Genomic DNA, 13,528 nt, shown 5'->3' with positions numbered 1-13,528 from the left:
TCTAGGCATACACTTTGACTCCTCCCTCTCCTTCTCCCACCATATTTCTCTTACCTCTCGCGCCTGTCGCTACCACCTTCAATATTCGCAAAGTCCGCTCTTCTCTCACCTTCCATGCTACTAAACTTTTAATCTCCTCCCTCATCTTCTCTCGCCTCTTCTATTGCTCCTCTCTACTCTTTGGACTACCTGTTTCTCATCTTGTTCCCCTCAAATCTCTCCTTCTCAATTCCCCACCTTGAATCCTATCCCACCTCTCTTTCTCTCCCCTTCCCTTGAATGTTTCCTATGATCCTCACTGCCCTCCCCCTTCCCCTTATCCTCCCTCATGTTCGCCCTTATACCCCTTCGCCTTCTTTTCCTTACTCCTTCCCTATTCCCCCACAGATTAATTGCTCTACCTACTGTTTTTATTGGTTCGATTCATGATTGTTTATTGCTTCTACTGTTATAATGTCCTATGTATTCTGTTGTAATAATGTAAAGCGCTTTGGATGAAAGCGCTATAAAAACAAATAAATACAAATACAAAATACTGCCAGTGTCTACAAGGACCATATTTTTCCTTGGGCGGTTACTCAAATGACAATGACAAATGGCAGGGCACCACAGTGATGTGCCTGGCAGATGGGCTGATAAGAGTACAGCGGAAGAAGCAATATCCCAAATAGAGACTGTGTGCGCAAATATGGTCCCAACACATCACAAGGCTGGCATGGATTGCATCCATGAAGAAGCCAGTGCGACTAGATATAGCCAAAAATTATTGAAATTTATTTTAGCAATGAAGGAACAATTCCTGGTGGTGCAAACACACAGTGCAACCACACTCTTGTGATCCCCGGTATGACAAAAGGTACAGCAGCAGTGATGGATTACGACTGGGTTTGTGGCCGACAAGCCTACTTGCAACTCCTACCATCTTGGAGGGGCAAGTGTTCACTGGCCACCCTGCACTCAGTGCTACTAGTAATCCTGGAAGAATGCCTGAAGGGAGAAGAAATGCCTGTCGAGGTGCCAACAGCCACTCTAGCACCTAAAGAAGCAGAAAGAAGTTTACAGATCACACAAGAATTTGGTATGCTTCCAGAAAAAGGACGATGTCAATGGAGGGGAAGAAAGAAGAGATTGCCGACTCTGCTCCTGTTGTACAAGCAGCTGCTGCACTTTTCTACCCCCTGAGGATGCTGAGAGTGGGTCACTATCCCACGTCATGAAGGCGGTGAACAATCTAGGTGTTCAAATGAAGAAAGAAGGTGAAGTTCAGAACACAGATTAGCTATAGCTTGCCTTTGATTGGGTCTCGTCATGGCTGGAGGTAGCAGTCAAAATACTGTTCCTGCGATTGTGTTCTTCTTGGTTCTCTTATGCACGTGCCAATAGGGTCTCCGATGATGTGTTCCTATAGTCCCTAATAGTGCAAAGATGATGTTATCAATTGGGGATCTAAAACACCTTGCTATACAAAAAACAGTGAAACTCAAACTAATATTTCTGGGGTTGTAGATATGTCGGGTGGGATGAGTTTGTTACTGTAGAAGTAACGAAAGGGGGGAATGTTGGGGAGGATCTAGCGCTTTGGCTAGGGCCTTCCTACCCCCCTCAAGCGCTTTACAATTAGTTTTGCTAGCACTATGTTTAAATCCCAACCGGGTGGGGGGGTTAGAGACTGGAGGATGTATTCTTTTCACTCCCTCCATGAAAGCTTTGATGACTGGCCCTTTCCACCATGAGATTTTACTTTGAGAGGTGGTGTATGCTGATAAAGCTGCTAGGTGGACTTCAAGAGAATTAAAGACTAACCCTGAATCCAACAGGTGGAGCATGTAAGTAAGAATGTGTGAAGGCATACACTCTATGGGGTTGATCTGTTTAGACTGGCACCAAATCTTTTCCATTTGTTGAAATAGCAGTGCTTACTTTAGGATGTCCATGCACCGTTGTGGAAGCTTAAGGTGTTTGAACTCTATGACTTCAGGAGCTATGCTGCCAAGTTCAAAGAGTGAGGTTACACCCCTCCCCCTCCCCCCGAGTTGAGTCAACAGGTTGACCTGGTACGGGAGCTTGATGGGATCGCACATCACCAGCTTGCGCAACTGGGGATACCACGATTGTCTCGCCCACATAGGAGCAATTAGGATGAGTGTCATTTGTTCCATGTGTATTTTGTTCACTATCCTGCTGATTAATGGAGTCGGCGGAAAAGCATAAGCAAATATCTCTGATCAATTCATCCATAGGGCGTTCCCCTTGGAGAGTGGCTGGGGAAACCTGGAGGCGAAGTCTGGGCATTGCTTGTTTTCTCTTGTAGCGAACAAGTCTAGAGAGGGGTAACCCCAAAGAGAGAAGATGTGGTCTATGATGTGTGTGTGTGTAGTTTCCACTCATGCTCTTCTGGTAGAGGGCCTCTGCTTAGAGAGTCCGGTAGTGTGTTTAGTATCCCTGAACATGTTGGGAGGACAGGGTCATCCCTCGTCTGAGTGCCCACTTCCATAATTTCTGTGCCAGTTTGGACAGATTTGGAGAGTGTGTACCTCCTTGTTTGTTGATATAGAACATCGAGGTTGTGCTGTCCGTTAGGACTTGAGCCAACATGTTTGTTAGATGTTCCTGGAAGGCTTGTAGGGCTTTGAGAACTGCCAATAACTTCAGAACATTTATGTGTTTCTGTGCAGTCACTCGTGACCACAGGCCGTGTGCTGTGTGGTGAAGATAGTGGGCTCCCCACCCGGAAAGGGACGCGTCTGTCGTGGCGAACACTTGTGCTTCCGGTTCGTGGAAGGGCTTTCCCTTGAGTAGATTTTCCCTTGACCACCAGCCTAAGTTCTGAACCAGTGTTGGCAACACAACCACTAGATCGTCCCACTGACCACTTGCCTGAGACCATTGTTTCGCCAACCATTGCTGCATTGGTCGCATGCGCAGGTGTCCGTGGGGGACTAGGTAAATGCATGATGCCATCATACCCAGCAGGCGCATTGCTTTGCGTACGCTTATCCTCAGACCGGCTTGATACTGGGGTATTTATTTGCCAAAGCATATTTTGAACTCTTTCCATGGATGGGTAGGCTACGCCCGTCTTTGTATCTAATACAGCTCCTAGGAACTGTTTTGATGTGTTTGGTATTAGACGACTTTTTTTTCGTTTATTGAGAAGCCCAATTGGAAGAGAAGATCTATTGTTCTTTGCGTGTTTGTCTTGCAAAGCTGGTAGTTTCCTCCCGTGATCAGCCAGTCGTCATTGACTGCCTGCGTAAGTGCGCTACCACCACCGCCAGTACTTTGGTGAACACCCTTGGAGCTGAGGCTATACCGAAGGGCAGTACCTTGAACTGATAGTGTTGGTCTGCTACTTTGAATCGCAAGAATCTTCTGTGCGCTGGGAACATCGAGATATGAAAATAGGCATCTTTCATGTCCAATGTTGGCATGTAATCCCCCCTTTTTAATTGAGGGATTACTTCTTGTATTCGTTGTCATGCAAAACTTTTTTGGTTTTACAAATTTGTTTGCAGGGTGCAGATCTAGTACCGGGCGCATGGTCAGATCTTTCTTAGGAACAAGGAAGTACGTTGAATAAAAACCCTTGTTTACCTCTTTGTGTGGCACGAGATCGATGGCGTCCTTGAGGAGTACAGCTTTCACCTCTTCTAGCAGGATAAGTTGTTCTTCCTGCAATGGTCTCTTTTGGCGTGGGGGGAGGTTTGACGGTGGGTGTAAAACAATATTTGTCCCCCGACTGGGGAGGCATGGGAGGAGACTCATAGCGGGGCGTCATTGCTTAGAGGGTGTCCCTCTAGCTCTGTTGGGGGAACCTCTCCCTCTTCCACGGGCCCTGCGCTGACCCCTGGGGTAACCCTGGGTGGCTTGTTGATTTGTATTCCAAGAGGAACCTTGGTTTTGGTTGTATCCTGTTCCTCTTTGCGCGCTTTGCCCCCAAAAGCGATGAAAATGACTACCTCCTCTTTGTGGTTGTCTATTAGTCAGTTGACCAAGTGATTTGTGGGTCTCATATTCTTCCTTGGCAGACTTGAGGGCGTCTTCAACTGCCTTCTCAAATAATACGTTTTGCTCCACTGGCATATTTAGTAGGGTAGCTTGAGTCTCAAGTTTAAACTCAGATTGTCTAAGCCAGGCATGTCGTTTTAAAATGGTGGCTTCAGCAATAACGCGTCCCACGTTGTCAGCTGCGTCGAAGTTATTCTTTAAGAGGACGCCTGCTGTAGCTCTGCCTTCGGCAGCCAGAAGGGAGAGTTTTCCTTTCAGTGGATCTGGCGCTGACTCTGCTAGTGCCTTTACCTCATCCCACTTTGTGCAGTCATAGCTGGATAGCAAGGTTGAGTTGTTTGCTATACGTGCCTGGTATGCTGCAGTGGACGCTATCTTCCTGCCCATGGCATAGCATTTTTTCCTCTCCTTGTCCGGAGGGGCCTCGGAGGAGGACAAGGGGGTACCAGCTCTTTTGCGGGTGGTGCTAACGACCTGAGAGTCAGGTCAAAGATGTCCCCTTATATATAGGGGGTCGGAAGGTGCAGGTCTGAAGAGCTTTTCGATGCTAGGGTTTACTGCCCTGGTATCGTTCGGTTGTTCTAGGGAAGGTTGGATCCTTCTTTGGACCGATTTGAACAGGGGGATGAACTGGGTTGCCAGTTTTTTATTGGCTAACATATTTTCAGCAAGCTCTTTGTCCTGTTGGACGTCTTGTGTTTCGATGCCGAAATGTTCTGCCGCCCTTATTAGTATATCATTAAATAGTGGCTGGTTATCAACAGGGGAGTCTGGTAGGACAGGCTCTTGTGGGACTGGAGAGTGGAGGGGAGAGGGGCTTGTATTTCGCTTTCTGGCTGTTTAAGGAGTGCCTCTGTGTAGAAATAGCTGGTCGAAGGTACCAGTGCCAGAACTCCCCAGGCCTGTCAAGTCCCAAGCTAATTTTTGACATCACCAACCCTCAAGTGGAAGTACTAAACAGAAGGGTCTCCTTTTCAAAGAAACCTTCGAGTTTTGTGAAGGGTGAACGCTGATTGTAGAGCCAGGGCTGGTCCCATGGGGAAACGGGGGTGGTGCTGCTGCTTTGGTATTAGGTTTTGTATATAGCTTATTTATTTTTTTTAATGAAAGGAAAATAAAAAGATTTAGAAAGACTGCTCTGTGACCACAATGATCAGTCTTTCTAAATCGAACGGTCAGCCCCTGCGATGCACACAAGCATGCGCAGGGGCAGACAGGCACGCCAGTACCTGGAAGTGGCCTCGAGGGAGAACGGGTACATTTATGTGTGTGTGATTTTGAGTGTGTGTTGGGTGTACGCGTGTGCGTGTTTTGGTGGGGGGTCTTCAGAGGGGAGGGAGGTGGCTGAGGGAGGGGAGTTTGGGGGATGAAACTCCCCGATTTGGAGTAAAACCAGGAAGAGAGGGTGGGGGAAGAAATGTGATTTCCATTTTTGTAGGCCGCCTAAAATCGGCCAGAAAAAAAAAATACATTTTTAAAAAAACGGTCTTTGAGTGAGGCGACCTGCAAAATTCGAAATAATGACATAGAACTGCTGCTTTACTACTGCGTGGAATCAAGTACACTCTGCTGTGGGTCCCAGTCAGTTCAGTGAACCAAGAATGGACCAAATGAGAATTTTCCAGCGAGATATTAAATCTGGCAGCATATGGTTTAGTACTGTACATTCCAGGGCACGTTCAGACAGACCTTCTTTGTTTTTTGCCACTGTACTACTATGTCAGCTTTTGTTGCTCCAGTAAGTCTTTCGATTACCAGCTGGTTGTTCTCTAATTTCCTCACGCTACCAAGAAGATCCTTGGTGAGATGTAGTTGAGAATGGATTTCTGCTTCTTTGAAAGAACCACTCATGTTCATTGAAACTTCAAATTGACCGTTATCATGGTCAATCGTTACATGTTCTTTATTTATGGTTATGTGAGTTTTATGCTTTTCCATCTTTTCTGTCCTCATAATTTATCATGTCTTCACGATTATACCGACTTTAATTACATTTTGTAAAGCAATTTGGTTAGAAGCACTATAATATAAAACACCTTGCACAATTCTAAAAATGTCAAAGGAGTGTCTGTTCCAGCAGCACTTTGTGACTGACCCATGGTCTGCAAAGGAAGTCTCACACAGTACCTTGAAATGAGTAACTCCTATGTTCGAAAGTGTGAGAACCCAACAGGTACTCAGGGTCTCAAATGATTCACCTTGTCAAGTATGCAAATCAACTGCTTTATTCAGAATAAAATCGACAAAAGCATAACATCATTCCAATGTGACAATATAAGTCACATCAATACAACAATATCCACTTTGCATAAAACTCAAAATACAACTTCCTAAATAAAAAAACATCAATCAGAAATAACTATAACATAACATAAAACCTATAAAAATATTAGGGAAGAAGCTCTCCTTCAGACAATATAATTCTCATACTATGCAGTCTTTTCAGATACTACTGATGAAGGTTAGGACAGCTGTGATATATCTGAGGATGTCATCCCTTCTCCCCTATGGGAAGACCTTTCCCATGGGGGCAGTGCAGTGCGTCCATAGTACAACAGACCCCCCGGGGGTGGTGCACCGAGGGAGGGTCACATGGGGGAGGTATCCCGCCTAATGGGATTAGGGATGACCTTGTTCAGAGAACGGGATATGCCCCAGCATAAGGACACCTAAAGACTTGTCCAATGTTCAATCCTCCCGCCCTTCTTTTGATAAGGCTAATATCTGTTATTGTCAAGTTAGTCAACCTAATATACTTGACAAGATTCATACCTGACAAAACGCAACGTATGTTAGACCCGACTATGTCATGACTATGTCATGTACTGAGAAAAAGAATATGACCAGGAGTTCAAAGATCACTATGGAGAAACAGAATGTGCACACTCGCTTCTCAATGACTGAAGATTATGATCAGGCGCCCAAGGATCACTCTGGAGAAGCAAAGTGAGCGTTCTAGCTTCTCAAAGAACGTGATTGGCAGAGAGCAACTCCATTTTCCAGGAGTTTAAACGTCCCACAGCTGAGATGTACCAAGAGAGCGATCTTCCGAGGATGAAACCAGCAAGCCGTGCAGCGGTGAAAGGGACGAGAGCCAGCAGAAGGGAATCAGGGAGTGGTGAAAGGAGAACGTAAGCGAGGTCCCAGAGGCAAGGCTTACTCGCTTTGCTGCTGTGCGAAACCTCAGGGAATTCAAAGCATCGGCAAAACGTCCAGGAGAGAGTACGCAATGCCAGGGAGAAGTAGAAATTCAGAAAGTTCTTGCCGACCGTGACAAAGCCCCGAACGTGACCAGAGCCCCCAGAGACGCAGCAGCTGCTCGGGAAATACTGGTACCTACCAGAGAGTAGCAAACAGGTGCACGGGTCACCAGGGTGGTGCTGGAGGTCCGGGGAAGCAAGAGGGTGAAGGTGGAAGCCAGATCAAGAGGGTCTGGGACACACACCTATATGAGAAACTGAAACAAAGCCAAATAGAATATTGCGAGTCTGGGAGCTGCACCCAAAAAGAGAAAGTCCACGTTGGGACTGTTGCCGGGCAGGAGAGTAAACCAAGCAACTGTAAATGTTACGAGTCTGGGACTTGCACCCAAAGAGGGTCAGTCCTTAAGAGGACGAAGTCTTGGCAGGAGAGTATACCAAGCCAATTTGAATATTGAGAGTCTTGGACCCACCACACCCAAAATAAGAAGGTAATGAAAATATAAATGCTTGCCAGGAGAGTGAACCAAGCAGTTGAATTGCGAGTCTAGGGCTCGCACCCAAAAGAGGGACAGTCCATGAGAGGACATTTGCTTGGCAAGGAAGTAACTAAGCCATTCAGAGTACTGTAACCCACACCCAAAATAAGTGAAGATTACATTGTGCAAACAAATCCTACGCTTGGGCAAATGGATTGTGCCAAGTTGGAGGGATAAACAGGAGAAGTTTCAGGAGCATGGTCTTGTGAACTGCCTATTAACATTTATAAAAGCAAGTACAGGCCTGAGAGGCCCCAAAAGGAGTGACACACTATAAAAAAGGAATCTAGGGGAGAGGATTACAAGTCTAACCTTGGAGTCCTACATTTGGGAATGCTTCTTTATTATCACACGTTTTGATTGTCTCAGAGACTGAGAACCTTTCTGTTTGTTAGAGCTACAGAGAACACTTTACTTTAGGAAGAGGTCACCCCTGCACAGTTGATTTAAGTTATTAGTGTTTGGGTCATATGTAGACATTTTGAGACATGACAGTGACAGGCTTTAAAATTTGGATATTCTGACAATTACCTTAGTTTTCTTAGATGCAGGGAAACCCCTATTAGTTTTAGGGACAGAGGCATTTTTCTAACCTTGTTTCATATAATAAAGGTTTCTACCCAACGAAATACCACCATTGTGTCCGAGCCTTACTTCTGCACCCTCACACAGCCCTCTTACTATTTCCACCTTATTCTCCATAAACCCAAATAAAATTGGTAACTGAGCAAATGGTACTAGGGCCCATAACAGTGCCTCCTGTAAGTGTCTCATGCCTGCTTCAATTAGCAATGGTCTGAGCCACCTCACCCACAAGGGGAAAAAATGGCGGACACAAAAGTAAAAGGTTCACTGCATCTTCCAAATAAAAGTGGTAACTGAGCAGATGGTACTAGGGCCCATAACAGTGCCTCTTGTAAGTGCCTCATGCCTGCTTCAATTAGCAATGGTCTGAGCCACCTCACCCACAAGGGGAAAATATGGCGGACACAAAAGTAAAACGTTCACTGCATCTCTCTGCAAAGGCACCCAAGAGAGCATAGACACATGCGGGCCTCTATCCTGTACCACTTCCCTACCAGTCGTGAAAGTGAGAATAGCCCACCTTAATTGTGTGTAGAAGGCACTCCTCTCACATACAAGATTCCCAGAAACATTAGCAACGATTATCAGTAGCCCTATTTCCAGAACAAGATAAACATTTGCCAAGATGATACTTACAGTAAATCCCAGCATCTTGTAGTCTTTGGTGTACATGGCTTTTCGTTTCTCAGTCCCAGAAACACTGCTGGAATCAGACTCGGCATCAAAAGCAATCCGCCTTAGCTCAAAGATAAAATCTCTTTGTGCCTGTGAAATAAGAGGCCAGACAGAGTAGTGTTCAGCTGCACAGATGGTACTAGCAAAAGCTGACATTTCTTTAATAATGCATCATTCAACTAGGCTTAACAGAGGATGAAAATGCTGTGTCCCTACAATCCTCACTTTAAATCGATGCAACATGGTCAACATCCTCAACAGAAGTGCCTCTCAGCTCTGGATAATGAGAACAAAAGATTTGGTATTAATGATGGATCTTCCAATTGCCATCAATTACGTACCCCATACTTTAACAATAGTATCAGTGTTACTGATCTTACGATAAATCTCCAAGACAGCATTAAATCTCTAAAAGCAAGATGATCTCATGCTATATCCAATATTTCCATTGACCTGTTACTGATAAAACTAGAAGGACCTTTTGAGTAATCATCTGTTCAGTCACTTTAAGGGAACACATTTCATAGAACAATAGCTCATTATGACTTAGTAATGTATTATTTTAATCAAAAGATAATTTCTAAAACCCTGCTATATATTGTCCTGTTTCTAGTAGAAAATCAAAAGGTAGACCTTTACGTAAAGCACACATTCTGACAACATTGGAAGGACCCTTCACAGAGTATCATGATTTTTTTAAAGCTCTCAAAAACCAAAACATCTTCTCTACACTAGATAATTTGCACATGTACTACATTCCTAGTATCATGGCTTTCATAGATCTGCAGATGTAAAACAGAAATATTGTAAACAGAAGTACTCAAATACTAAAGGAAAAACTACCTTTGCACAACCATGAATCAGTTTAATCCTTTCTCCAAAAACTGTCACAACCAATCTCAACGCCACTGCCTATAAACAAACCTGATCATTTGGATCCATCTTCGTCATCATCCTCTCCTCCAAGAGGTTAAAGGTTAGGACCTGAAGTACATACAACTGATGTGCCATCTCAGTTTTGATTGGGCGGTTTCCACGGATAACGTGCTAGAAAACAAGTTGAGAAGACATTTTAAAAATAAATGTTCATTGCATAGTGGAGGTTCTCTGCATTATTACAGCATTCTGAAATGAACAACGAAGCTCACTGACTTACATTTAAAATGATGGACCGCAGGTGCTTCTGCGCAAAAGCATTTGCCATCTCCTATAGTGGAATCAGATACAAAAGTAGCATAATAATTCAGCAAAAAATCAGAGTTCTCATTTATCTAAATGCTTTTTACTCCAAATAATTTAGGTTTTTCTGGCAACGCACATAAAGCAAGGCAGCACAAGTTGGAAAATGTCAATATATACTCCCCTGTAGCATTAGTCCCCTTTAGCCCATGTAAAACGTGGAACAATAGTGTTAACAAGATTCCAACTTTTGGTGCTTCTAGTGACGCTTGTTAGGACCCCTCAACATTTTGTTTTCCTTCACCTCCACTTTTGTTGGATCAGTACTTTCTTTTTGATGGCCAAAGGGATATCTATTGAACCCTTCTTGTCATTGGTTTACCTTAGTTGAAGTATACGGTATTGGGAAGTCCATAAAGTGCACAGTACCAGGTGTTCATCTCATGTCCCCATTTGTACCCATGGACATGTGACAGAGTCAATCTCATGACCCAATCAGATGAAGACCGGGGCCCTGAGGGCGTAGCAGGCTGTGAGTCAGAGCCAGCCCTGTCCCAGAAGTGGGGTGAGGAAGTTGGGAAGGCTACAGTCTCTGCCCCCATTTATGTGCCTGGTTAAAAGCTCAAAGTTCCATATCAATTACACAATGTCTGCCATACCCAATGCTAGCCAGTATTCCCTTGTTTCCATTCCAGTACTACTGCCTCCAGAAACCCCTGCAGTGGAAAACACAACCCACATGAGACACAGCGAGGAACTCTGAGTCGGCAGAAAACAGTTTAATGCACACCAGCAACACAGACGCTACACCGCAGCAGAATAATAGCTTGGAAGCAAGTGATTCCCATTTAAAGCAGCCATCAAGGAACCCAGTTGTGTCAAGAAATGGGCCAGGTCTGAAATACTTTTTATCACATTACACCTATGTGTAGCCCCTGTTTTTTTCCCCTGGCCTGGGAAGCCTAGTATTAAAAATACTCTGGGCCAGAAAAAGGACGAACCACATGGACACATCCCATCATCACAGTCCACCTGCTCTGGTGAGGTGCACTCGGCAACCTGCAATGAAAAGGTTAGTATGGGCTACAATTTTCTTTGATGTAAATAAGGCACAGTACACTGGAGGGCAGTTTTAGTGCCCGCACAGGCTTTTATATGAAATAAAATGCAATGGTTAAACAGATTCCTTCAATCCAACCTCCTGCCGCAATCTATCGTCCAATTCCATGTTTGATGATGCATTAATATAGGTAAAGGATACCCATTCTCAAACCACTATGCATATTAACCTTAAGCAGGTTATCAATTACTTCACTCTAGGCATCACTGTTATTACATCCTCCCAACATTCCACATATACTTTAACACTGCAAGACTTTGAACATCTATGGCAGCTGTAGTCTGCCCTTATTAACTAAACCACAGTCCTCGCTGGTCAGTCCTAAAACAAAGTCAGTAAATTACAGTACCTTCAGCTGGTGCTATCCCTGACCTTCTGCACATTGGAGAAAAAAAACCCTGCTCTGCACCGGGTGGCTGTCACAGGGCGTATCGGTGGCTTTGGTAGCCCTGTTTCATGGTTGGGCTTTGGAAGCCTGGTAAACATATGGGCTATTCAGAGTTTGGGAGCACTTGCATTCATATTGGGCGTTGGGAGCCCTTGAATCCATGTTGGGGCTTACAAGTCTATATTTCCTCAGTGACGGTGAAAACGCTGAGTAATAGATAGTCTGAGGGCTTTGCCAGCCCTAAATGTTAGTTTAGGCTTATGAGCCTATGGACTGCCTGCTAGAAGGTGCAGGGTTACATTTCCTCTGTGGCAGTGTGTTTATTTTGATAGGGCTCTCGCAGCCATAAATGTTTGTTGGCATTTATGAACCCATGCTGCCTGCTGGCAGCACAGCAATTAATTTTGTCTTTTCCTCCGTGGCAGTGGCTGCCCAGGCAGGAAAGTCCTCATTGGACTCCGGCCAGGTGGGCAGAGTCCGCACCCAGATACCACACATCATGCTGAGCCCCGGTCGCACTAGACATCGCGACCGGGGCTCCAAGTAAGTTCTACTTCTCCGCTGTCCCTGCCTGGCCCTGGGAGAGCAGATGCTGCGCAGGCCCCTCGGCGGTGCTAGTGGACTCGCCCTCTTCCCGCCTGCACCGTCTGGGTTTTCTTCCTCTTCACCACTCGCCCCACTTGGCCACGGGCCGGGCTTGCTCACACAGCCATAATCTACACCCGGGCCACATCCCCCATGCAGCCCAGGATTTCTCATACCTCTGGGCTGCGTGGATTGGCCCCCGGGCCACCTGTAGCCCCCAGGCCATGCTCTCGCCCGAGGGCCGCCCCGCACATGCGGCCCCTGGCACTGGTCTTCGCCCAGGCAGCACCACGCACACTGCCCGGGGCCTATCTTCACACAGGGCTGCAAGCTGGCAGACGCAGCCCGGCTTGACCCCATGAAAGGACCCCCGGGGGGCTGCTCAAGGTTGTGAACCCTCAGGGAACATAGCATTTTTTTAATTTTCTGGCTTCCTGCCTTTTTACACTCTCCTTTGCGGTCACTGCCTTTCTCTTTCCTGAATCTCCTCTCGACGGTCACGCCCAACGGTTCTTTTCCTTCCCCCACGTCTCTGTTGGTTGGCAGGGGAGACCTGCCATTGTCCTCCAGGCTCCAGTGTTCCATGTGTCCCCCATGGTGTGGAACACGGTACAGTCAGGTAAATCAGTCTATGTAAAACATTCACATTTAATAAAAGCTTGAAACAAACTCCTAAATGCGTCTTGTCTTATCTTTATTTATTTGCATACTTTCATATATGTATAACCCCCCTAGCTACTGGGCCTATATGGGCCAGGGGTTACATTTTCAACCCCACCCAGTGGAAAAGCCAGATAGATATTTGGCCATAGGAGCAGTGAAGTGCTAAATCCAAGAGAAAAGGAGGATTGGGGGTAGCCTGAAACGAAGGAAGTGTCCTAGAAAACAGGGAAAGGAAAGACTGGAGTGCGGTTTGTTTGGGTGAGGTCAGGTGGAGGAGAGGATAACCAAAAGACCAGTCAGAGGAAGGGCAGTGGCGCGCAGCATGGAAGAGACTGAAGAACAAGTTACTTATTGGTAATGTTCTTTCGATTGGATGTTCCTCCAACGTATTCCACATCTTTGACATGTAATGTCAACAGCTGTGCTGCTTCGGAATACTTTTTGGCAGAGGGCGTCCTGCGTCAATGGCCTCAGGTCGATGTCCCTCGAAGGTGACGTCACCAGATGTTATAAATAGGACGCACAGCGCCCGTAGCCTCAGTTTATGTTTTTTCCCCCATAACTTGTGACATGCTCATACACAACT

General features: G+C 45.7%; 1 protein-coding gene across 5 annotated transcripts in view; it reads right to left on the bottom strand.

Annotated features, from left to right (window-relative positions):
* Positions 1-13,528, bottom strand: part of ELMO2 (engulfment and cell motility 2) — a 1,054,165-nt gene that overhangs the window by 322,797 nt on the left and 717,840 nt on the right. For all 5 annotated transcript variants that reach the window (XM_069651200.1, XM_069651203.1, XM_069651199.1 and 2 more), the window contains 3 exons: positions 10,164-10,214; positions 9,932-10,054; positions 8,969-9,097 (listed from right to left, as the gene is read on the bottom strand). In XM_069651200.1, coding sequence (XP_069507301.1) covers positions 8,969-9,097; positions 9,932-10,054; positions 10,164-10,214 — 303 coding nt within the window. The remainder of the gene's footprint in view (positions 1-8,968; positions 9,098-9,931; positions 10,055-10,163; positions 10,215-13,528) is intronic.

This window comes from Ambystoma mexicanum, chromosome 3p (assembly GCF_040938575.1).
Source record: "Ambystoma mexicanum isolate Mex_15411 chromosome 3p, UKY_AmexF1_1, whole genome shotgun sequence".
Classification (NCBI taxonomy): Eukaryota; Metazoa; Chordata; class Amphibia; order Caudata; family Ambystomatidae; genus Ambystoma; species Ambystoma mexicanum.
The sequence above is the reverse complement of the archived record's forward strand: the minus strand, read 5'-3'. Positions and strand labels throughout refer to the sequence as shown.